The 27707-nt window shown below is 37.1% G+C and overlaps 1 protein-coding gene across 1 annotated transcript; it reads right to left on the reverse strand.

Moving 5' to 3' along the window:
• Positions 1-363: 363 nt before the first annotated feature.
• LOC124366926 (ankyrin repeat and death domain-containing protein 1A-like) lies at positions 364-12499 on the reverse strand. Its single transcript, XM_046823534.1, has 5 exons — positions 12381-12499; positions 10836-10931; positions 5187-5397; positions 1685-1813; positions 364-623 (listed from the first exon to the last, which is right to left on the reverse strand). The coding sequence occupies exons 2-5, from the start codon at positions 10872-10874 to the stop codon at positions 538-540; spliced, it is 465 nt and encodes a 154-aa protein (XP_046679490.1). The 5' UTR covers positions 10875-10931; positions 12381-12499; the 3' UTR covers positions 364-537.
• Between the last annotated feature and the right edge of the window lie 15208 nt (positions 12500-27707).

Consider the following 27707-nt stretch of genomic DNA (forward strand, 5'->3'; position numbering starts at 1 on the left):
TTATTTCGTCAAGGAACAATGATAGATTTGGTTCTAATAATTAAAAAAAACTCTTGGATTCTTACCCTCTTTGTGAATCGTACCGATATTTGATTCAAAATGAGTTGTGTTTAAAAATAACACAAAATTCGACATTGTGAACACTCTATGCACAATTTTTCATCCTGTCAAATCATAAATTTGTACCTTGTACGTAGAGAAGATGTACAATGCTATCTGGCTGTTAAAAAAACAACTAAGAAAGTCCACCAGAATAGAATCGGAATCGCTACTAAACCATTAATTTTTCCTTCAATAACTACAAACCAACAATAGTCTGTACTCGGTTCAACTGCTGGACTCTAAAATTACCATACTCCAACCTATAGCATGACTTCCCTTTATTTTTAGTGTGCATTCTCCAATGTACAGTGTTTAACTTAAAATGCTGATGGTTTCAGTTTTTCACGTAATTGACGACGACAGAGCACAGTTCAGAACATCGCAGTGCTACGGAACATACAACGTCTAGAAGCCAGGGGCTGGGGCGTGCCGAGACTAGAACATGGAACATGATGTACAACACAGGTGTCCACTCTTCTGGGGCAACTCGATGTCTTCGTTCAGTTTCTTCCTTATCGATTCTGGAACAAAATTTGAAAACTTTAGATCAGTTATATAAAAGTCTTAAACATTGTGCACTATTGTATTACCAAGAACGTAGCCAGAAAATTTTTTTGGGACGCCCCCACCTCCAAACAAAACCCAGCCAAAACATATTTTCCATTGATGGACAGATAGTAAGGACCAATTTTGTTCCTTAAAAAGTTCTTGACTCGTATCTTTGTCGAGAACGATCTTTCAGCAGTACATGTCAGTAATACTGAATTATTTAAATAATAATAATTGTTTACTAAAAATATAATTGAAAACTTTAAAAATCTGAGGGGGGAGGCGGACCCCTTGGATACTCTTGTGTATTACTGTGTACTATTGCGTATTATTGTGTACTGTGCCAGCTACGCCATTGTGTATTACTAATAATTTAAATAAATAGTTGAGGAGCGCATTTACGTAAGACACTCTATTAAATATTTCCATGATACTCTGGTAGACCCGTTCGCCATTTTTACGCCGCCAGAAACAACGTACTATCACTGGTGGAATGGAGGTGAATTTGCTTCATCAGTATTATTGGCAAATAAGGGAAGGAAGATGTCTGAAATGACAATATAAAGTAGGGATATACCAGTACTACTCGTTCATGTAAAATTTGTTTTTGACGATGATGGAAGGATCCTCAAGATAAGGGGAGAGGTTTCATATCTTAAAACGTAATGTTACCTTTTTTCTTTCAATAAGCCACGAAAAATGTTTCATATCTACGCAACGCCCAACATTGGTTTGTATGATTTCACGTTTTAAATATATCTTCTTCGACAAGCTTTAAAACAGATATGGTCTGTGGAACATTAAAAATTCTACTATTACAACATACAACATAACACATAAAACATTAAAAAGGGAAAAAAGGTTTAGATTTTCCAATTGTTTTTAGATTTATGTCATCCTATGTTAAATATGTTGGTGAATAATACTTCAAAACTCATCGTGGTCGATAAGTCAGTTACCAGGAACTAATTCAATATGAAATCTACTAACTGTGTGGGACTATAAGACTTGTCAGACACAAGACAATAGTTACCTGCCACAGCTTTCTTGTTAATGGCACAGAGTCCCTCACACAAACTCTTGACGGGATTCACCTCCTGGTTCAGACCCTCGCTCCATATCAATAACATCCGATAGCTGTGCTCCTTGTAGCTGTTGGGACCTGCACATCAAACACAATATAAGAGTTACTGTAACACCTCTCTTACCGCACAGATCCTATAAAATCTCTTGACCAGATTCATCGCCTGGTTCAGACCTCGCTCCATATCAATAACATCCGATAGTTGTGCTCCTTGTAGCTGTTGGGACCTGCATATCAAACACAATATAAGAGTTACTGTAACACCTCTCTTACCGTACAAATCCTATAAAATCTCTTGACCAGATTCATCGCCTGGTTCAGACCCTCGCTCCATATCAATAACATGCTCCCTATAGATGTAGGGTCTGTATTTTGTACATAAAACACAATGGTACAGCCTTTAGTTTAGACCTTTGCCTCATATAAAAAAGCATATGGTATCTGTGTTCTTTGCCACAGCATTCTAGCAATGGCTTAGATCCTCTCACAAAAACTTGAAGGAACTATTATCCTTGTTCAAAAACTTTCACTCCACATTAACTATATCTGGTGGCCGTGTTCTTTGTAGCTGTTGAGTACTACACATAAAGCCAGGACACGTACTGTTGTTCTGGTACGGCCTGTACCCAATACCACGTGACCTGGGATCATGTGTTCCCTTAAGGGTACAATTTGTGTCTATTATGTTGCGGATTAGAGCATAGACCCGATATTTTAAGAGCCAGCCTGATTTATGTCCGAAGGCTTTTCCAAAGATCTCTTACCATCGATCATTACGACTACATTTTTACAAATTCTGACATCAATACCAGTTCTATCTAATTGTACTTCGCTAGTTCTTTCAGCATTATGAAAAACTTTGAGGCGAACCGTACTCCTAACCTTCGATCTCTAGTGACATTGTGACAAGATTGCTATGCAGTAGGAATACCTGTGTACTGGTGTTCTATGGCCCGTATCTGCTCCTCCGTGAACCGTACTCCTAACCTTCGATCTCTAGTGACATTGTGACAAGATTGTTATGCAGTAGGAATACGTGTGTACTGGTGCTCTATGGCCCGTATGTGCTCCTCAGTGAACCGTACTCCTAACCTTCGACCTCTAGTGACATTGTGACAAGATTGTTATGCAGTAGGAATACCTGTGTACTGGTGTTCTATGGCCCGTATCTGCTCCTCCGTGAACCGTACTCCTAACCTTCGATCTCTAGTGACATTGTGACAAGATTATTATGCAGTAGGAATACCTGTGTACTGGTGCTCTATGGCCCGTATCTGCTCCTCCGTGAACCGTACTCCTAACCTTCGATCTCTAGTGACATTGTAACAAGATTGTTATGCAGTAGGAATACCTGTGTACTGGTGTTCTATGGCCCGTATCTGCTCCTCCGTGAACCGTACTCCTAACCTTCGATCTCTAGTGACATTGTGACAAGATTATTATGCAGTAGGAATACCTGTGTACTGGTGCTCTATGGCCCGTATGTGCTCCTCCGTGAACCGTACTCCTAACCTTCGACCTCTAGTGACATTGTGACAAGATTGTTATGCAGTAGGAATACCTGTGTACTGGTGTTCTATGGCCCGTATCTGCTCCTCCGTGAACCGTACTCCTAACCTTCGATCTCTAGTGACATTGTGACAAGATTGTTATGCAGTAGGAATACCTGTGTACTGGTGTTCTATGGCCCGTATCTGCTCCTCCGTGAACCGTACTCCTAACCTTCGATCTCTAGTGACATTGTGACAAGATTGCTATGCAGTAGGAATACCTGTGTACTGGTGTTCTATGGCCCGTATGTGCTCCTCCGTGAACCGTACTCCTAACCTTCGATCTCTAGTGACATTGTGACAAGATTATTATGCAGTAGGAATACCTGTGTACTGGTGCTCTATGGCCCGTATCTGCTCCTCCGTGAACCGTACTCCTAATCTTCGATCTCTAGTGACATTGTGACAAGATTGTTATGCAGTAGGAATACCTGTGTACTGGTGTTCTATGGCCCGTATCTGTTCCTCCGTGAACCGCACTCCTAATCTTCGATCTCTAGTGACATTGTGACAAGATTGTTATGCAGTAGGAATACCTGTGTACTGGTACTCTATGGCCCGTATGTGCTCCTCCGTGAACCGTACTCCTAACCTTCGATCTCTAGTGACATTGTGACAAGATTGTTATGCAGTAGGAATACCTGTGTACTGGTGTTCTATGGCCCGTATCTGCTCCTCCGTGAACCGTACTCCTAATCTTCGATCTCTAGTGACATTGTGACAAGATTGTTATGCAGTAGGAATACCTGTGTACTGGTGTTCTATGGCCCGTATCTGCTCCTCCGTGAACCGTACTCCTAACCTTCGATCTCTAGTGACATTGTGACAAGATTGTTATGCAGTAGGAATACCTGTGTACTGGTGTTCTATGGCCCGTATCTGCTCCTCCGTGAACCGTACTCCTAACCTTCGATCTCTAGTGACATTGTGACAAGATTGTTATGCAGTAGGAATACCTGTGTACTGGTGTTCTATGGCCCGTATCTGCTCCTCCGTGAACCGTACTCCTAACCTTCGATCTCTAGTGACATTGTGACAAGATTGTTATGCAGTAGGAATACCTGTGTACTGGTGCTCTATGGCCCGTATGTGCTCCTCCGTGAACCGTACTCCTAATCTTCGATCTCTAGTGACATTTTAACAAGATTGTTATGCAGTAGGAATACCTGTGTACTGGTGTTCTATGGCCCGTATCTGCTCCTCCGTGAGCCGTACTCCTAATCTTCGATCTCTAGTGACATTGTAACAAGATTGTTATGCAGTAGGAATACCTGTGTACTGGTGCTCTATGGCCCGTATCTGCTCCTCCGTGAACCGTACTCCTAACCTTCGATCTCTAGTGACATTGTAACAAGATTGTTATGCAGTAGGAATACCTGTGTACTGGTGTTCTATGGCCCGTATCTGCTCCTCCGTGAACCGTACTCCTAACCTTCGATCTCTAGTGACATTGTGACAAGATTGTTATGCAGTAGGAATACCTGTGTACTGGTGTTCTATGGCCCTTATCTGCTCCTCCGTGAACCGTACTCCTAATCTTCGATCTCTAGTGACATTGTAACAAGATTGTTATGCAGTAGGAATACCTGTGTACTGGTGCTCTATGGCCCGTATCTGCTCCTCCGTGAACCGTACTCCTAACCTTCGATCTCTAGTGACATTGTGACAAGATTGTTATGCAGTAGGAATACCTGTGTACTGGTGTTCTATGGCCCGTATCTGCTCCTCCGTGAACCGTACTCCTAACCTTCGATCTCTAGTGACATTGTGACAAGATTGTTATGCAGTAGGAATACCTGTGTACTGGTGCTCTATGGCCCGTATCTGCTCCTCCGTGAACCGTACTCCTAACCTTCGATCTCTAGTGACATTGTGACAAGATTGTTATGCAGTAGGAATACCTGTGTACTGGTGTTCTATGGCCCGTATCTGCTCCTCCGTGAACGCCCAGTGGTGTGCTAGCCGCTTCCAGTCTCCTGCGTCCAGTTGTCTGTGTGCCAGCTTGTGGAGGACCGGTCGCAGTCTGTCCTGGCACTCCCCCACACCTCCCTCCTGCTGCGACCTCCACTTCCGCCGTGCCGCACTCTGCGGCCCTCCCTCGCAGTTGTCCTCCTGCAACCCCACAGTCCTACTTGGGAGTGACACTCTGTCTCGCCCTCCCGCCACTCTCCTCCACTTCATCCTGTGTTCTTTGTCTCCATTTCATTGTTTCGTGTATTAATTTCAGCTCATGTTTTCATAAAGTTAATTTATTTCAATGCAATTTAGTACATAGTGGGAGTCAACCAAGGTTCATTATTAGGTCCATTGTTATTTAAATCATAAAATATAGTATTAATATCAAACTATTTCCAATTCAATTAAAAAAGAATCCAAATATAAAATTTGAGTGGTTTTTTTGTTGCTAATCCACTCTTTTATAGAGATCACATTAAAATCTTGTTTTCAAAGCAAACAATCTGTGAAAAAAATTTAAACACTCTATTCGTTTTTACAGAAATAAGAAAATGACAGTCAAGCTGGTCCCCAACTTCAATCATATTTATACACATACACAAGAAGTATTTTTATGAATCTAACATAGTGGGAAACAACACCGTCATTAAAAACGTGTGTGCATGTTTTTTGTAAGCATTTAAAATATATGTCTATTTTTGAAAAAGAGGGAATCCTATTACGCATTGACGGGGAAGAAAACTAACAAACTGAATTCACGAGTGATGGTGCGAGCACAGCACACATCATTAATCAGACTGTCAATCTCCTCCATGGCTCTCAGAGTATTGATAGATTAATGCTGTGTGAAGTAAATCTTTGATTCACTTAAGCCTCTCGTCAGTCTGTTATTGCAGACTCTTCAGGGCCAAACTCAATATTTTGAAAGGATAATAGTCTTATTAGTAGTTAAAGATTCGGTTCAATTTTTTGTGGGTACTTTGGTATTATACTAACCACTCCCTGAGAGTGAAATTTTGGTTTATCTGCCTACTAGATACATTGCTAGATGAACAATTAACTTTAACAATTACATTTTCGCACCGCTATAGTTTAAGGCTCTCTCTAGCAATAAAAATACATCTTTAATTTTAAACTACCTGTTTCAATTTTTGGTCAAATATATATATATATATATATATATATATATATATATATATATATATATATATATATATTTATTATATAAACCGCTAAAGATATAAGTAGATATATATTTAGCGGTTCTAGGACACATTAAGAGCCAGATGCTCAAATTTAAAACGCAAAAAATTGAATGAAAATACCACGTGTTAAACTAGTAAAAAAACTACAACGTCAAACATTAAACAATTTCGGAAAAAATGAAAAATTTAAATGAAAATAATCAAACGCTCATTCCATGTTTAAAAAGTTTGCTTTCATTATTCTTAAGCTCTTTGCCTCCAATATTATTAAGCTGTTTAGTAAAAAATCTAAAATTGATATTTTTAATTCGCGGTAGCGTTTCATTACCTCAAAAAAATAATCTAATTCATGTAAAAAATATTGGAGTTTTAATCCGTGATGATTTCATTTTTGTCATACAAGTAATTGAAAGATATTTATTTTACAATATTAACCATATTACAAATCTTTTTCTTAAATTGTCTTCGTTCCAACAAATATAGTTGATTTCTTTGATCTTTTTTATCATCCAATATTCAAAAACCTTTTTGGGAAATGGACTTTGACATCTTCCAATTTTGCAATTATTGCACACCCGTATTTGACTTTCCATTTGTCTAAATTCATAATTTTATATTTTAAATTTTATTATAATTCATTTAACTTCTTATATTCTTTAAACTTGAACACACCGACATCGTTTAACTCCTGAAGAAACTCCATTGACTACGAAAGCAATTTAAACATTTCTTATTTTTGTACAATCTATTACAGCAAGAGATTTACTGTATGACTTTTGATGGACAGATGAGATTTTAAACAAGCTCGAAGCATTTCCATTTCAATTTGCTCTAAACAGATTTTACAATGGAGATTTTCAAAATATGAAATCGAGATTTTGAATATTTTTTGAGCATATATCTAAAACACTGTATTTCCCCTAATAGGGACGTGGTCAGTTTAATACAAAATTACCATGTTTGTAACCATATCTTAACTGTGTAGAACTTACCATCTTCTACATGCAATATTGACAAACACTGTAGAGCAAAACTGAAACATCCTAAAGAGTCAAAAACTGTGCAGGTGAGCTGAAGCTACAACAGACGCAAATCTCTACAATGTGTGAGTCAAAATTTCAGTACCATACACCAACAGTTTCATTTTCTTGCTCTGTTATATGATCTAGCCTATACTGTTACATGATCAATAAACATCGAGTCAAAAGAAGAAAAACAATTAGAATTGCAAAAATCTTCAAAGGAAGTGCGAATTCAGAGTGAATACAAGGGGCTAAAGACCAACATAAAGAGAGAAACAGACTGAATGATCATAGTGTGAAACCATCTGTGGGGTGATAGCTATACTGCATACGTTACTTATTGTAAGTTCTGCGGAGGCTGGTATGGCAGTCACTAAACAGTGCATGCTTAGTAATGGGAACCACTACACTCTACCACTAGGCTATAACCTGTGGTGGCTAACTTTTCACATTCGTCAGTTTTCTGAACCGAAAGTTAGCTACTCTCCAAGAAGCTCTAATCACTTTGATTGCTTTTATATAAATCCTCCGTTGGGTATAGTAAATGTATTTTGGTTTGGGTTTCAATTGAAACTGTTTGGGTTTCAATAACTTTAGAACAGACGTGTACCCAGGTGGGTACAAATTGTGTGTAAAACCCAGTGACGATTTGAAAAATACATTAAAAATATAAAATTAATATGAATCAATTATTGCACTTTACATATCTGATACAAAAACATGAACATAACTTTTGAAATACATCAAGGGTATTATTTTTCTGTAAGATTGTTAAAGTCCACTTTTCTGTAAGTGTGGTGTAGTGTGGTGAACACTCTTGTGTTGATATTATAAACCAGTACTCTTGTTTCAAGCCAAAACCAAACTTAATATACGTGTTAAGACTCGGGTTATATAGAGAGCTGGAAGGCATTTTTACTTTCAACAACTGATGGCAGCATATGTGGAAGATGTTAAGGAAACAGGATTTTTCCGGACATTTGCCATCGTTCAGTGAAACAAGAAATCAGTAACACTACGTTTCGAGATCTGCAATCTGATCTCTTCTTCAGGTAAAGAACTAACCTAATACATAATTACAAACTAGGTTAAAATAAACAAATCTTACCAAAGCGTTGTGGCACGTCTAAGTCAGGAATCACAAACTACAGGTTGTTTGTCAACTTCACTAACTCTATAAACATGCACTTAATAAAAAACTATACAAAACACTAATAATTAAAACTTAAATACGGAATACAGGTCACAATACGTCTTCACTCGTATACTAACCACCTACGACCCCGTAGGTTGTGATTCCTGACTTAGGCGTGCCACAACGCTTTGGTAAGATTTATTTATTTTAACCTAGTTTGTAATTATGTATTAGGTTAGTTCTTTACCTGAAGAAGAGATATCAGATTGCAGATCTCGAAACGTAGTGTTACTGATTTCTTGTTTCACTGAACGATGGCAAATGTCCGGAAAAATCCAGTTTCCTTCACAATCCTTCCATCGTCAAAAATAACCTTCAAACATATAAGATATTATTCTTTTAAATTTGTTAATAAGAATTGAAAAAGCCACGTCACGTAACTTGCGTAATCCAGGATTAACTTTGATTATATCGGTGAAAATACTTTGCTTTGAAGTCCTTCTTTCTGTATTTTCTCACTTGAGTTCATTCAAATTAATTTATAACTTTGCATAATAGAAAATAGTTTATAATCTATTTAAGACACTTATTTTGTAATATAACGCATAAGAAATCTATTAAAAATTACTACGACGAGTAGAACAGCGTTTTCGAATTTGATGGTGATATTTTAGTTTGGTTTTGCGATCTAAAATCATTCCCTGTCCATCAAAATCAAAATCTTAGGTTTGCAATATACGAGTTGAGTGAGGAACTTATCTTTTGTTACAGTGCGAGTTTAGTTAAGTTAATGAACCTAGGGCAAAGGAGGTATACCAGACCTTTGTATACGATATCAGTGGTTAAATTGTGTCTTGAGGTGTTGAAGGAAACGTGGTTCGATGCAATTATAAAAACCTGAGTAAACTTCGCCCTCTTCCAATACAAGTGATTTTGATAAAAGTTCTTCACACCAAAAAACAAATCAAAATAATTTAAAAACAAACAGAGTAAAAAAATGAATATATGAATTAAATTATACGTTAGTTTGTGTGCTGTTTATTTGTCGGATAAAGTTTAATATACCTACTTTGGGTGAATTAGTCTTCGTTTAATCATATAAAAATATTTTTTTAAATAGCTACTCAACGTGCAATTTCTCTATGAATTTGAATTTTCTCGAGATCTTGGGAGTTTTACAAGGTTTCGCCCTATATTTGTACATATCTTGGCGAAACCAGTCTGCTGTTTCTTTGTGACCGAGTGTATTTTTTTCTACTGCAATACATCAACACTCAACAACGGGATATATAATTACACCAAATGAACATCTGACATCCAGAAATTACAAATTTCTACAGATTTCATTTGAATAATTGAAATTTGTTGTTCATTCCTATTTGGTGTCCCCAAAATTTCAAAACGCTTTATTCTTGATCAATGTTTACATATAAGATTTTCCTCTAACTGGCTGTGCACTGTTTGTTTACTGATGAGACAAAACGTCATTACTGAAAGTTAGAAACTCTGATCATTGCCTCTTCTATTACTTAGTGTTTGCCATGAGATATTTCTAACCTCATAATTGAGTAAGAAATCAAATCAGACAGTAAACACGGATTTATAAAACGTTACTATTGAGACAAATTTGCTCTTAGAAGAATTATAGCTCCTGACATGATTGAAAATGTTCACCGATAAATATTCCAACTCACATGGTAATAATTATGCCGTTCAAATTGTGTATCATATAGTTAATAATTTTAAAATACAAAACATAATTATAAAATAACATACGAGTATACACAAAATACACATCGTAGGGGAATAGCTCTGCAAAGCTACATTCTTTCTGGGAATTCTATTATTGAAGCTTTAGTTTTGATATATTTTACGATTATGTATACCAAAGATGAAAAAAATTAACTGAAAGTCGTTTATATCATATTTGGATTTAAATATTACTACTAACTAAAAAAAATCTTTTATGGGGAAAATCTAAAAATATTGTTAAGTAGTAGAAGGTTAAGGCTTTACGGTTTTCTTTGGGAAAGTGGATAATGTTTTGTGGATAATATCATATCCAGAGTGCTCTCAACACTTGTTTACTTGTTATTTTATGTCTCTGGACGTTTAAACGCTGAACATACAGTAACAGCCAGAGTGGTGATGAAGGTACACAAGTGCACGGTGCAGTGTTACTGAAGTGTGAGTGTAGGAAGTGCGAGAGCTGGGCGAAGGTGTGAGACTTACAGGCTCCGGATAGTCCAGGCGGGCGGTCTTGATGATCATGTCCACGATGGCGGTGAAGCTCCCTCTGGCGGCGATGTACAGCGGCGTCCGGCCTCCCTGCCACATCCACACAGAACTGGCGTTACTAGATTAACGGGTGGTACAAGAGAAATACGCAGGGATATTCACAGCATGAATCGTGACCTACTGAGAAATATTATGCCTACTGGCCATGAACACGAACGTAGCCAGGAAAAAATGGGGGGGGGGGTTCCAGACGACTGATATTTTTCCGTAGTGGACAGAGAGTAAGGCCCCATTTTGTTACTTATGAAGTTCTTGACCCGTTTCTTTGTTGGCGGATCTTTCAGCAGTACATATCTGTAACACTGAATTATTTAAATATTAATTATAGTTTACTAAAAAATTAATTTAAAAATTTAAAATTTGGGGGGGGGGTGGAGGTGCGGACCCCTTGGAATCCCTCGCTAGCTACGTCCTTGTGTATTACAAATCAGTTACATCAGTCCTATAAGAACTTAACCATTGTGCACTAATGTATTACCAAGCACGCTCCCGAAGTGGACAGAGAGTAAGGCCCCATTTAGTTCCTTAGAAAGTTCTTGACCCGTCTCTTTGCTAAGAACGATCTTTCAGCAGTACTAGTTTACTAAAACAGTAATTGAACAAAATTAAAAAATAAAAATGGAGGGGGGGTCCGGACCCCTTGGACTCCCTCGCTGGCTACGTCCTTGGCCGTGAGGTAAGTGAGAAAATTGATGTGGAGATGCGCAGTAGTATGAATCAGTCAATGCGCATGTGCGGCAGAGGCAGTGATATATTCCTCTCTCCCTCGTGCGTTCAAGATGTATTAGCTGTTCTAAAAACATCACTGCTTAGTTGCTCAAGCTGTACTTCAGCGATCACAAACATCAGTGGTGAAGTTGATGGCAAAGGAAGTAAAAAGATAATCGAATATAACAACTGGAACAGTTTATAGTTAACTATGGCTTAACAGAGATTTTTGAAATTGGAAAGAAGTTTAAATTCTAGGCGGCAGAGCATTAAATATTTTGGGACCAACATATGACATGGATTTTTTGAGGTTGTTGCTGTGATGGTACGGAATGATGAGTGTATCTGTTTCTGGTGGAATACAGATGATTATATGTAGGGAAGTGTTGCAGAGTTTTGAATGAATACATTGAGACACAAAATATAAACAGTGAAGGGAAAGACAAAAGGTTTTCATTAGTGAACACTGCCCGACAACTGTCACGACTACCCAGGCCACACATCAGTCTAACAGATTTTTTTCAATTTAAAACTCTGCCAACAGAGTTAATTGGGGTCGTTCCCCAAAAGGTCAGCCCATACGTCAGAATAGGATCAAAATATCCAAAATAAACCAACCTAAGGGTCTTCTTACATAAAAATGAGGAGAAATATCTCAATGAATATATACATTGGTAGTTTATCCTGGTTTAAATGACATAGTAAACATTGTAACGTGTCCGCTGAAAACTTGAGCTGTCCTGAGCGAGAATAGAATCCGCGGCTACTCACCTGCTCTCGCTGCTCGATGTTGGCGCCCGCGGCCAGCAGCACCTTGCAGATTTCCGTGTACCCGAACTCCGCCGCGATATGGATAGGTGACTGTAGCCTCTACACACACAGATAACAGGTGAAGGTAACACACGGTAACAACACAGTACACTAGAGCCGATCTATTTTGTCCCGTTTAATGGCTGAAAAAAGGGATTACATGTTGCTAACCTCTCAAAAATACATCATACACACAGATAAGAGGTGTAGGTACGTACACAGTAACAACACAGTACACTAGAGCCGATCTATTTTGTCCCGTTTAATGGCTGAAAAAAGGGATTACATGTTGCTAACCTCTCAAAAAATACATCATACACACAGATAAGAGGTGTAGGTACGTACACAGTAACAACACAGTACACTAGAGCCGATCTATTTTGTCCCGTTTTAATGGCTGAAAAAAGGGATTACATGTTGCTAACCTCTCAAAAAATACATCATACACACAGATAAGAGGTGTAGGTACGTACACGGTAACAACACAGTACACTAGAGCCGATCTATTTTGTCCCGTTTAATGGCTGAAAAAAGGGGATTACATGTTTGCTAACCTCTCAAAAATACATCATACACACAGATAAGAGGTGTAGGTACGTACACAGTAACAACACAGTACACTAGAGCCGATCTATTTTGTCCCGTTTAATGGCTGAAAAAAGGGATTACATGTTGCTAACCTCTCAAAAATACATCATACACACAGATAAGAGGTGTAGGTACGTACACAGTAACAAACACAGTACACTAGAGACGATCTATTTTGTCCCGTTTAATGGCTGAAAAAAGGGATTACATGTTGCTAAACCTCTCAAAAATACATCATACACACAGATAAGAGGTGTAGGTACGTACACAGTAACAACACAGTACAATAGAGCCGATCTATTTTGTCCCGTTTAATGGCTGAAAAAAGGGATTACATGTTGCTAACCTCTCAAAAATACATCATACACACAGATAAGAGGTGTAGGTACGTACACAGTAACAACACAGTACACTAGAGCCGATCTATTTTGTCCGGTGTCCCGTTTAATGGCTGAAAAAAGGGGAGATTACATGTTGCTAACCTCTCAAAAATACATCATACACACAGATAAGAGGTGTAGGTACGTACACGGTAACAACACAGTACACTAGAGCCGATCTATTTTGTCCCGTTTTAATGGCAGAAAAAAGGGATTACATGTTGCTAACCTCTCAAAAATACATCATACACACAGATAAGGGGTGTAGGTACGTACACAGTAACAACACAGTACACTAGAGCCGATCTATTTTGTCCCGTTTAATGGCTGAAAAAAGGGATTACATGTTGCTAACCTCTCAAAAATACATCATACACACAGATAAGAGGTGTAGGTACGTACACAGTAACAACACAGTACACTAGAGCCGATCTATTTTGTCCCGTTTAATGGCTGAAAAAAAGGGATTAAATGTTGCTAACCTCTCAAAAATACATCATACACACAGATAAGAGGTGTAGGTACGTACACAGTAACAACACAGTACACTAGAGCCGATCTATTTTGTCCCGTTTAATGGCTGAAAAAAGGGATTACATGTTGCTAACCTCTCAAAAATACATCATACACACAGATAAGAGGTTGTAGGTACGTACACAGTAACAACACAGTACACTAGAGCCGATCTATTTTGTCCCGTTTAATGGCTGAAAAAAAAGGGATTACATGTTGCTAACCTCTCAAAAATACATTCATACACACAGATAAGAGGTGTAGGTAACGTAACCAGTAAACAACACAGTACACTAGAGCCGATCTATTTTGTCCCGTTTAATGGCTGAAAAAAGGGATTACATGTTGCTAACCTCTCAAAAATACATCACACAACACAGGTAAGAGGTGTAGGTACGTACACAGTAACAACACAGTACACTAGAGCCGATCTATTTTGTCCCGTTTAATGGCTGAAAAAAGGGATCACATGTTGCTAACCTCTCAAAAATACATCATACACACAGATAAGAGGTGTTAGGTACGTACACAGTAAACAACACAGTACAACTAGAGCCGATCTATTTTGTCCCGTTTAATGGCTGAAAAAAGGGGATTACATGTTGCTAACCTCTCAAAAATACATCATACACACAGATAAGAAGGTGTAGGTACGTACACGGTAACAACACAGTACACTAGAGCCGATCTATTTTGTCCCGTTTAATGGCTGAAAAAAGGGATTACATGTTGCTAACCTCTCAAAAATACATCATACACACAGATAAGAGGTGTAGGTACGTACACAGTAACAACACAGTACACTAGAGCCGATCTATTTTGTCCCGTTTAATGGCTGAAAAAAGGGATTACATGTTGCTAACCTCTCAAAAATACATCATACACACAGATAAGTAGTGTAGGTACGTACACGGTAACAACACAGTACACTAGAGCCGATCTATTTTGTCCCGTTTAAATGGCTGAAAAAAGGGGATTACATGTTGCTAACCTCTCAAAAAATACATCATACACACAGATAAGAGGTGTAGGTACGTACAAAAGTAACAACACAGTACACTAGAGCCGATCTATTTTGTCCCGTTTAATGGCTGAAAAAAAGGGATTACATGTTGCTAACCTCTCAAAAATACATCATACACACAGATAAGAGGTGTAGGTACGTACACCAGTAACAACACAGTACACTAGAGCCGATCTATTTTGTCCCGTTTAATGGCTGAAAAAAGGGATTACATGTTGCTAACCTCTCAAAAATACATCATACACACAGATAAGAGGTGTAGGTACGTACACGGTAACAATAACACAGTACACTAGAGCCGATCTATTTTGTCCCGTTTAAATGGCTGAAAAAAAGGGATTACATGTTGCTAACCTCTCAAAAATACATCATACACACAGATAAGAGGTGTAGGTACGTACACAGTAACAACCACAGTACACTAGAGCGATCTATTTTGTCCCGTTTAATGGCTGAAAAAAGGGATTACATGTTGCTAACCTCTCAAAAATACATCATACACACAGATAAGAGGTGTAGGTACGTACACGGTAACAACACCAGTACACTAGAGCCGATCTATTTTGTCCCGTATAATGGCTGAAAAAAGGATTACATGTTGCTAACCTCTCAAAAATACATCATACACACAGATAAGAGGTGTAGTGGGTAAGTACACAGTAACAACACAGTACACTAGAGCCGATCTATTTTGTCCCGTTTAATGGCTGAAAAAAAAGGGATTACATGTTTGCTAACCTCTCAAAAATACATCATACACACAGATAAGAGGTGTAGGTACGTACACGGTAACAACACAGTACACTAGAGCCGATCTATTTTGTCCCGTTTAATGGCTGAAAAAAGGGATTAACATGTTGCTAAACCTCTCAAAAATACATCATACACACAGATAAGAGGTGTAGGTACGTACACAGTAACAACCACAGTACACTAGAGCCGATCTATTTTGTCCCGTTTAATAGCTGAAAAAAAGGGATTACATGTTGCTAACCTCTCAAAAATACATCATACACACAGATAAGAGGTGTAGGTACGTACCAGTAACAACACAGTACACTAGAGCCGATCTATTTTGTCCCGTTTAATGGCTGAAAAAAAGGGATTACATGTTGCTAACCTCTCAAAAATACATCATACACACAGGGTAAGAGGTGTAGGTACGTACACAGTAACAACAACAGTACACTAGAGCCGATCTATTTTGTCCCGTTTAATGGCTGAAAAAAGGGATTACATGTTGCTAACCTCTCAAAAATACATCATACACACAGATAAGAGGTGTAGGTACGTACACAGTACACTAGAGCCGATCTATTTTTGTCCCGTTTAATGGGCTGAAAAAAGGGATTACATGTTGCTAACCTCTCAAAAATACATCATACACACAGATAAGAGGTGTAGGTACGTACACAGTAACAACACAGACTACATTAGAGCCGTTCTAACTTTCCCGTTTTTTATGGCTGAAACAAAGAATTGAAGTTGCGAAGTAGTGCAACAATGGAAATAAAACGGCTCTAGTATAGACTGACAAATATATAAGTCTGAATTTAGTATACCTCATATAAAACAATATAAAAGACGAATATTAAACGCAAAGTGTAAGATAATTTTATACATATACATGTGTCCTTTGAAAGATGACTCAACAAAATTACATTTTTTCATATTTTGCACTATATCAAGTCTTATAAATCTAAAGGGTGACAGATTTTAATTCAAATTAAATTAAAACAATGTCCTCAGACGAAAGTGGTCTTTAATTTCATAAGTAACATTAAGTGTATAAATGTATGGCATTCCACCTTTAAGTTTAAATACCTGTAGATACGAATAAAGGTTTCCAGCACCAGTTTTTGAACAATAAATGACCTTAGTTAGGGCACTTTATTGAATATTTCATGTTATTTCTTTATTCACTAAAGTGGTAGAGTAAGGTCAATCTAATCTTATTGCGCACCCCTTGTTCCGCTAAGCGGACCTGCCTGTCATTCTACTTATAACGAGCTTCAAGTGGTTCTGCACAATGCTGACGTCATATTCACCACCTTGATGTGTGGTTCCAAATAGGGTTCTTCTCCTAACCGCAAGACTCTCACAATCCAAATGATGTGTTTTAGCAGTCTCCTGCGGCTGATTACATAATCTACACCTAGGATCTTGGTGGTGGTGGTCCTCCAAGTCCAATTCCAATACTAAAGTTATGTTGAATGGAACATCAAGTAAGTAGACAACTAATAATGTAAGCCATGTTTTATAAAGAAGATTGTGTTTCAACTTTTGTAAGAAAACTCCTCTTGGCGTTTATGATTTATTTGTGTAATCCGAGCCTCTATAGGGTGTAAATTGGTTCATAACTCAAGGCAACGCGTTTCTCGTTGCCATTATTCTTGGTAGGTTTAACACAGGTCTCATAACTAGCTGAGACGTAATTTTTTTATCGTCAGAAGTTCAAAGGAGGCTTTTTTTTTTGTGAAACACCCTTTTAATTTTAAACTTTCATTTAGTAAATATTATTTTTCATATTTTATTATAATTCTGATCAAAAATAATGTAAGGAATAGCTCAAATTAGCACATTACCAAAGTGAAATATACTTGGCAAATAATTTTATTGCTATTATGTTTTTGGGTACAGATTGTATTAGGCCGAGTACCGTTGTTAAAGTGTTGCATCGACAACCCATTCAACTCTTACAAGGAAACTGTATCCTTTTATTCAGGCAACAAGGTTTTCATGCAAATCTTAGCATTACAGATGCTACATGACTATTTTATCAGTGATTGTTTTCAAGCGTGTGAAGCTAAAGAATCTTTTGTTTTCAGGGGCACGTCCAAGAAAATTGCCACGGCGTACCAGATTTTTAACCCCTAAGTTGATAAGTTATAGCGTGGATTAATTGTGTATTATATCGATAAAGTTTGATTTTACTAATACGTATCGATACGTGATTACTACCTGCCAACTTGTGAAGACTGGCGTACCCCTGGGGTCAATCTTGGGCCCAGCTCTGTTTAATGGGTGTATTAACGACTGGCCAAATAAATTACAACCGGCTCGGATAGCTTTTCATAAGTTGATAGATGATCTTGAAAATAGTAACAATAAAGCCTAATAAAATACTATTTACACTCAGCTAAAGGGGAGACATTATACAAGAGTGGTGTGCTGAAACTCGGTCTTTATAACCAATGACATGGCAATGCATTTTTACTTTGAACACCCACCCATATTAAAGAGGAAGTTGAATGTCTAAATTTGCAGTTAGACTTTAAATCGACATATAGTGAACAATAAGAAAAATAACCCATAAAATATTTATATTTCTGTAAAAAGGAATAAGAGTAGTTTTTGTGAATCCCTCTGAACATAACAGACCGACCCTTCCTTGTAACGATCTAACTAACAACCCCCCCCCCCTTAGATCTTCTTAAGGATATTCCAACTTTACCTTGATAAATTGAACCTCTTAATATATTAGGAAAAGTATTGGAGATTTATGTAGTTATGTCTACTGTGCATGACCACCCAAAAAATATGTAATGGTCAAATTGTCACAAGAAGATTTAACGTTATTACTACATTTGATCACCATTCTATAAAGACGTACATTTTACCATGTAGTTTGTGAAACAACATCATATGTTAATTTTTGAACATAAACCAAAGAATGTCTTCATTAACAAATTTTTGTGCATAATGAATGCATTTTTAAAATCGATTTAAGGTAATGGTTGGAGACTGGTAATACCTCCAAAATCAGAAATTTGCTGCAGCATTTATGTGTCCATATACATCTTTGAAACGGACGCATCTGTTTATAAACATTACCGAATTTACATCCATAATTTATACCATTCTATCTGTTTATAGTGACTAATAATAAAACATTATTAAATAAGTGATTGATTCTGATTTAGATATGAGAAATGGCAAATGTAGATATAATAAAAGCGCCTGATGTGAATTACACGCATGCAATCTATGACCCACTCAGACACGCAATGTATTTCTGGTTCGTACCCTGAAGCGGTCGGCAGGTGTAGGTGATTTAGCAGTGGGTTGTCTTTAACTATATATTTATTGTCTGATCATTAGCGAAGCCTATTAATCGTGGGGCTGGAAAATTTCATTTTTGTCTGTCTGTCGTTGCGATACCTTGAAAACGAAATGACCTTTAGATTGGTATTTTCTATGTAGCTTCAAAGAAATACAGACAACACTGTCATCGATGGTAGTGGATGCCACTCCATAGAATTTTGCTAGGATTTAGCAAATAATTTTCATTGGTAAAGAGAAAATATCAGAATGTATATAATTTAGAAACATGCCGTACACAATCATATGGGCTTTTATATTTCATATTTAACTTATTTATACAATTAAAAAACTAATATAGTTGAATATAAAATATAAAAGGTGATGATAATGTTGATTTTAGCACACTCTTGTATCACTCAATAGGCAGACACAATTTATCTTTTGTCTGCCGGGGGATGTACAGATTTCTTCTGTATGATGTAGTATGTCCGTCTATCTGTTCGTAGCACATTTCCAGAATGAAAAAGTTATAGAATTGAAATTTTTCATGCAGCCTCAGTGAAGCCTGTTACGTGATACGTGGCGTGGCGTGCTTCTAACTTATACTTATGAATAATAGAACATAAATAGTACATGTGACTGCTTGTAAGCCCCAGGCGACCCACTCAGACATTCAGAGCTTGTACCGGCTCAGCCTGGGACAGTAGCAGGTGTAGTGATTTAGTATGAACACGTGTTACTTCATTATTATTCTTAACGGAATATTCCTGTTTGTGGATTTTATATTGACACGGTTATAGATCAATTAGTACTTATCGCAGCCATATATGGTTTTATTTTATATATGGTTTTATATCCCGTCTGGTGGGAGGAGAGGAGTTACATACATATATACATGTATACATTATTCGATTTTGACGGTATTTCACAAAAAATAACACACATCTATAAAAAGTTTTTTATAGAATTAGCAAAAGTAATCAAAGTAGGCATTGGCACTTCAGATAGTAACAGTGGAAACTTTAGGGAGGCATCCATCCTTAAGCCCTTTAATTTAGTCTACAATCGCGATTACTAAAATATAAGCTTTAGTCTTAATGGAACCAATTGGGCTGTTTTCAGGAAACCCCCAAAAATATGTAATTAACGGGCAGCAAAGACGTTCGAATTTGTATGACTCCAAGGACTGGAAAATGTTCATATGTGTCTGTCAATAGGTGCCACCGTGTCTCTTTTGTCTACCGGAGATGTCAAATTTTCTTTTCGGTACGTTTAACTGTCTGACCGCACAGAGTTTCAAGAAAGAAATCAGCTTCAGAATTTCTCAGTGCGACCGCAACCACAGCGTGTTACACAACACATAGTGTGGCACAAATCTGCCTTTTTAGTGTTTTAGAGTAAGATTTTTAAAAAAGTAAAAATTATGAAAAATGGTCAAGGCGAACACTCGTATGTTATAGGTGAAAACTAGGGATCTGGTGCTCAAATACAGCAAATTGGGAGCTGTAAAAAGGGCGATCAGCGCTTTAACTGGTCTATTGAAGCAAGCTAACATCCTCTGGAGCATGGAGTGCATGAGTGGGTGCGACTAGCATGAGCATGGCAAGCACAGTAGTCCATGCTCTGACTACTAAGCTCCCTATGACCCGAAACGGCGTAAGACTACATTGTTGAACCTGAGCTTTGACCCTCGAGGATCATCGGGGGAGATCGGTTCCTGGACTATTCTGCTCTTTGGTTATCTAATAAATCGACCGGTAAAACGTTACATCCTAAAAATAAAATCTGTTGAATGTCTACTGTGGCACAAAATAGATACAAATTGATACATGCCGAGTATTTTACTCCAACGCGAGCTATAAAACGTTCTGCTTGCCAGTTATCTCTAGAGGCAGGGCAGCAGGAAAGGGGAACTTAATATTTCAGAGATGCAGTAACGTCGGGGGGTGGCGGCTAAGGGAGGCAAACATTAACCTTTACTTTAACCGAGTTACTGAGGGACGCCTGAGTGGCAGGGTCGCCAGGTAGGGCGAGAAAAACACTCTTAATTATTACCGTTAATGTTTTAGTTACTTTCTTGTTTAACTAAGTTGTTTTGCCATAGTGCTTAAGCAGAAAGGAATTTTACTATTATTTAACAAATACTAAGTATCAGTATCAATACTGACGTACAATAGAATATGTGAACTGAATTGCTGTATTTTTAGACTGAGCGCACAATTCGCACCTTGTTGTCTTAACAATGAAAACTAAACTAATATTCCTATACTGTACAATCGTTTAACATGACATTTGTACACGAATTTCAGTAACGTTCTACATTTTAATATTTTGAATAAAACTTCTTTTGGTCGTATAGGTGCCCCAAATGGTTTTAACCTACGATTGGGTAGGATACCATTATTGGCTTGGATGAAAACTATTATTAATAGCGCTCTTTTCTGTCATATTATGGAATTTACAAATATTGTTGAAAATCTAAAAAGCTTATTATTTCAGCAAAATGATATTTTATTAGATTGGTCAAAAGGTTAAATAATTAGGAACATTATACATTAGTCAATAACTTAGGATTGCTCGAATTTAGATAAATTAATTAATTTAAACTGGGAAATCTAAATACACGGAAAGCTAAGAAAAATGTAATTGTTTATTTGTACTTCCACAATACAAAGCCTTTATTTTCTGCCTATTATTTCAAATTTTGCACAACCTTTTCTGATGAAAGTACAAAACAAAGTCTTTATCGAAAAAGTAATCGAAGACACAAAGGTAAATCCCCTACAACAAAAAGATATTTTTCATACATTTTTAGGAAGTGGATCTTGAAATGGAAGTGATCTTAATGAATTCATGGAATTCAAGTCGCATAGTGAATTCATGGTTTGATCCCAAGATCAGTCTTGGAATTCAAAGAAATATGGCCATAGCTGACAAACCACTGATAGAATGCTTGGATCAAACAGCTGGTCGGTGTTATTTTGGTATTAGACGGATCTTATAAAGATTTTGAATGGGCATTATATGGCTGATAATTTAATAACAAAAAATTTGAACCAAACTCGTACAGAACTGAATTCTTAATTTAATAACTTACGTATTAAATTAGGGTTTATTATTGAAAATGTTTGAAAAAATATTGTGGCATAGGCAAGAATGCATAATTCAACAACAATATTTTAGGACGTTTCTTAATGAAGGGTACTTTAGGAAACATAAGTCTATATTTGGACAATATGTTCATTGGACAATCTCTTAACCCACAATGGGAAAATCAAGTGTGTATAACTCAACGTCTATAATAAGTATTGGTATTTCATAGCAATTTCATAGTTAATCCTAAAGTAAGGATTTCATTTTAAACAGCTGTAATAAATTCTGCGAAAACTGTATATTTCTTAAAGCCATATGTGATTACCTAAGGCTGTAAACGTAATATACCTATACATATATTATTAAATATCAATTCCTTATTACACAAACATCTGAACGTGACGTATGAGACAGATAACTGATGAAATGATTCCAGGAACTCTCCGGTACCGGCAGGATAAAGTGAACACAAACATAAAACTGTGCAGCAAACTCATTACGTCAGATTTTCAAGTTGGGATTCTCCTCCACTTCCGACATTGTTTGTCAAGATTGCTGCTTCAGTGTAGTTTCTTTTAACTGACGCTTTTATAAGTTCATACACAATTTCTTTAGGCGTAAACGCTGCGTCCTAACTGAAATAGAAATACTAAAACAGTGCTGAAAAAAAATATATAAAATAATAAAACAGAAATTACAATAAGCTGGCCCAGCAAGAGCGAAGCTACTGACTAAGTCAGCAGAAAAATCATGCTTGTAAGCATGTTATCTGATCATATGATAGCTCGAGAAATGAGCTAGAGTATGCAAATGTAGTATGGAGTGTAGTTTTCTTTGAACACATGCAAGGTATCGGTGGTAGGACCTACTTGACTACACTTTAACTTTTCAATTAGGCTTCTCACAGTTTGGAAACGCATCGGGCTCACTATCTCGTCCCACCTGCCAGAATATGACTCACAACTAGGTTTAAAACCAAAATCTTCCTCAAAATGCAACTACTCCTCAATAAAAACATTAGGATATAAAATGGGATTTTATCTCTATCATAAATATCTAAAAATACTTTTGTTAGGACAGGTAATAGTCCTGAAAAATAGTAATCGTTACAAGTAATATGTTTTATGTCCCCAAAACAATACAAAAATTGTTCAATTTCAATAATTTCTACAAATTTATTATAATTCACACAATGTTAATAAGGCCGTGTTAGTAAAAATGAACACTGTCCTTAGAGCATGTATCTGTTAATCCACGACAAGACGGAAAGGCGCTCGTCATCGCTTTACAGTATTTCCAATACTATTCCCGCACTAAAAGGCAAGTGCGCTTGATAAAAACTAAGAGTGCAGTAAAGGAACCGGCAGTTCATGAGTTAATGAATAAATTTTAATGTAAGCACACGTCAAGACGTCAATTAGAAGATTGTAATAACATGAAAAAATTTTGTGAGAAATAAGAAATTCGGCAATGGTTAACTAAAATGTTAGCTATGTAAATTTTAATGTACAGTATATAACTTTTACACCTGACCAGTTCAGGATTTTGTCTACGTGTACTGTTAATTTATTCTGAATTAGTTTACCATTTGTCATTTTAACTTAACATCAGAATATGGAGAAGTAACAGCTGATGTGAATTACTAGTATTACACCAGACTGCTACGAAAACAGTGGCCCTTCAATCATTTATCCATTTCGCGCCCATTTCAAGTTTTTATTTACATTTTTATTTTGAATTATTGATAAATATTGAAAATGGACTTTTGTCAATCCTTTGAAATGACAGATGCCAATCGTTTCTTTAAACAGAATAATTTCAGAGAAAGTCTTAAATTTGAGCTGAATACCATTTAAGGCCTTAAGAGACAAAAATATTATCACATTATCGACTCAGTTCCTCTCACAGTATTACAGTCTCACTGTGGAGAGTCATCTTTAGCCAAGAGATTGAGAGATGTTCAACTGAAACCGGCAGAGCCAAAGATGCACGTTGGCTTATCCTTAATGCAAGGGGGACTATCTATTTAATAGCTGAAGCTCAACCAACCAATTAGAAATGTAATATAATCCCCAATTAAATATAACCCCATTTATATAACTTGATAGCGGACGTCTATAATTACGTAAGATAGTATTAGTTTGATAACCCTTGACTCTTTGAGACAATCCTTCACAAAAGGACGAAATATTTTAAGATTGTAATATTGTGCGAGTGTGATTATTAAATATTATTCATGTACGTTTTTAGACTTTTTAAAATAGAAGGCCGATTTACGATAGTTGTACTTTCACCGCCATGCCATTTCATTTACAGGAAAAAATGAGTATCACTATGTAGTACTTTAATTAATTTTATAAATATTACAAAAACATATCCTGTAGCAAGGATAAACATAGCTCTTTACAAAATAAAATGCTTAATAGATCGATATTCACTTCCGGGTGTGTTTAAAGTTAAAAGTGTCAACTCTTGTCCCCCCCCCACCCCCCCCCCCCCCCACCCCCCCCCCCCCCCACCCCCCCCCCCCCCCACCCCCCCCCCCCCCCACCCCCCCCCCCCCCCACCCCCCCCCATTAATCTGGCCTCTAAAACAGCGGATGAATTCCAGGAGACCTTAGGTCTCATAGGCATGATTATAGAGATATTTAATATTTAGTATTTTTTAGTGAGTAGTTAGAAAAATGTAGTTTTTTCAAAAATTAGGATGAACAATATTCCACCCTAAGATTGCGGTCGAGGACACTCAATGATACTTGAACTCCCTAGACGCAATGTTGACCGTCTGTTTGTGAATATTTAACATACAAGGTGGAGGTTTGCGGCCAGTGAACGTTCGGCGTTTTCCTGGGATTCATCCCCTACGCCCCCCCACTGGTTCTATTTCAATACATTTTCAAACTTTTTTACAAGCCCCCTTCTAAGTATACCTATACATAACCTAGATTTGTGTTTTTTTACATACAGCTCTTCAGAAAACACCTACTTTATATCTAAACAATGAGATTATTATTTAAAGCTTTCAGTAGTTGCTGAAAAAACTGACGACTGTTATTATTAGTTAATAATAGATGAGAACACGTACATATTTGTTAATTGGTCTGTCACAGCTGGTGAATTGTACAAGATTAGTGTGGTCCAGGCTGTGCACAATTCTCATATGAGCAGTTCCCAAGTCAAAATGACATCCCAATCCGTCAGGATGGTATGGGGCTTACAAATACAATGGTCCTAAGAGTAAACAACATTAAACGTGTCTTGAGATGTCTGTCCCAAACGATAGCGTGTAAGCGTATTCTCCAAACAATGCGTTTAAACTTTGTAACAAGTTAAAGATGTTTCATGGAAAGTTTTATGTCGCTACACGTATCACTCTTACTCTTTGTCAAAACAAAACTTCAAACTGTTTGATAATAACTGATTTCTAATGTCGTTATGACTATATTAGTTTTGTCATACATTCAGTTTGTGAATAATCTACATAGTTATAGATCTGTTTTATTAGCTTAAGCAATTTAATACAAATTATTTTATTCGTTACCTTGTAATAAGTTTTTACAAACTGGATAACGTTCGGTCGGAATTATGTCTTACTTTGTTAAAGCAGTTGTCCTACGTCGACTGAATAGTACCACGGCAAAGCAATCATGAACACGACTAAGTAGCAGCAGCCCATGTCACGTGACGTGCCAACAGGCTTCATTGGTATGCAGAGTTACAAGTCTACAGCCCATTCCATTCTTGAGATGTCTTGCGGACAGACTGGTTAGATAGGGAATAATACAACAAAGATATTCTTCATCCACTGTGCCAGCCAACTCAACCAAATTCCATGGTTGCATATGGAGAGTCATAGGATTCTTTAAGTTTAGATGATGTTTGATGCCTAAAGTCCACGTTAGAAATCTTCTCGAGGTATCTTGCAACGTGTACACGCTCACCTTTTTGTTCATTGAGTTAGGTTTCAAAGTGGTGATAAAATAATTAAATTTCGGTGGGGAAGGTAGGATACCACAACGTAAAACCGCGCTGAAAATAAAAATATAATCACTGACTTCCTTAACATTGGATTTTCACTCTATAACACTTTTCATTTTACTCTATGAATAAAAGTTCACATGTTAAAAATCTGTACATGATTCTAGTCAGTTTGTTTAGAAATTTATTGTGATATTTACTCGTTGCTATCTTGGTTACCCATAAGACCAATGTATTTCACTAACGCTCAGCAAAACTCCATGGTGTGACATGCACCACCATCAAACTCAACGCCGCCTATAAAGAAATCAAGCTTCAAGCAAAATGTTAAATCGATACATACATTCAGTTCGTATTCGAGTTATGGTGTAGAGAGACAGACAGAGAAAACTAAATGTTTTTCATCACTGAGTAGCCTGGACATAATTCTGTATTGTATCTTCAATGGAATAACTCAAGCACAAACTGAGCTAAAGATCTGAAATATTACAACCAATCTCAGCGAAGCCTGTTACGCCAACACGAGCTTTTTTATCTACCTTGTTATAAAATTAACCCTAATTGGATTTGAGATAAATGATAGTCTTTGGAGGACAAATAACGAATACTTGAATAAAATACAAATAAGTTACTCTTATATCTTAAATACTTAATGATGTGGATCAAGTAAATCAATGCAGGCCACAGTGAATTGACGCTACACGGGATATATCCTGACTCGCGGCCCACTAAGCCTTTGTTGCCATGGTAACCGATGCAGGATCTGTCAAAGGACCTCCACCATAATCTCTATCTGATACCTGTAATAAAAGCAGACGTCGAGCCATGGAATTAGTGTTATCAATATTGGTATCGATGGGTTTAGTCTACGGCACATTCCTCTAATTACTGTGCAGTACATAAATTAATTACACAGTTGCCAAATTCACAAAGATAAGTAATAAAAAGATTTAAGATATTTTATGCGCTTACTTTTCAAAACAGCATGTCTGTCTACACCGTGCAGTGCTAACAAATAATTGTAGAACTGCCCTACTTGGAACATATTCAGTATTAAACATAATGGGCTAGGACAAAACAACGTCCTTGTCCAGAACTGGTTTGATTAATGATTATTAAATAACATCAATGGATCTAATATGAATCTGCAAGTTCCTTTCCCATGGAATAATGCCATATTGCAAAAGCACTGGCCGCGCAGTGAAGTACTACAATTTAGGATTAGGCATATTAGGAACAATGAGTAAATAATTGTTCTTGGTCCAGACTTTACACCTGATAAAATGAGACTCAATTTTTGTAGGTATTGAATCAATTATCACATCTACATATTTGTACTGGTCCAATCTCTGAAAACATAATTAACCGCAGACATTATTAAATGAGACACAGTACACAACTACTGGTCCACCCTCTCATTACCATAAGTTAACCGCAGACATTACTTAAATGAGACACAGTACACAACTACTCGCCCACCCTCTCATTACCATAAGTTAACCGCAGACATTATTAGATGAGTCACAGCACACAAATGATGGTCCACCCTCTGATTACCCATAAGTTAACCGCAAATATTATTGTATAGTCACAGTACACAACTACTGGTCCACCCTCTGATTTACCATAAGTTAACCGCAAATATTATTGGATAGTCACAGTACACAA

Source organism: Homalodisca vitripennis, chromosome 7 (genome assembly GCF_021130785.1).
Source record: "Homalodisca vitripennis isolate AUS2020 chromosome 7, UT_GWSS_2.1, whole genome shotgun sequence".
Taxonomy (NCBI): domain Eukaryota; kingdom Metazoa; phylum Arthropoda; class Insecta; order Hemiptera; family Cicadellidae; genus Homalodisca; species Homalodisca vitripennis.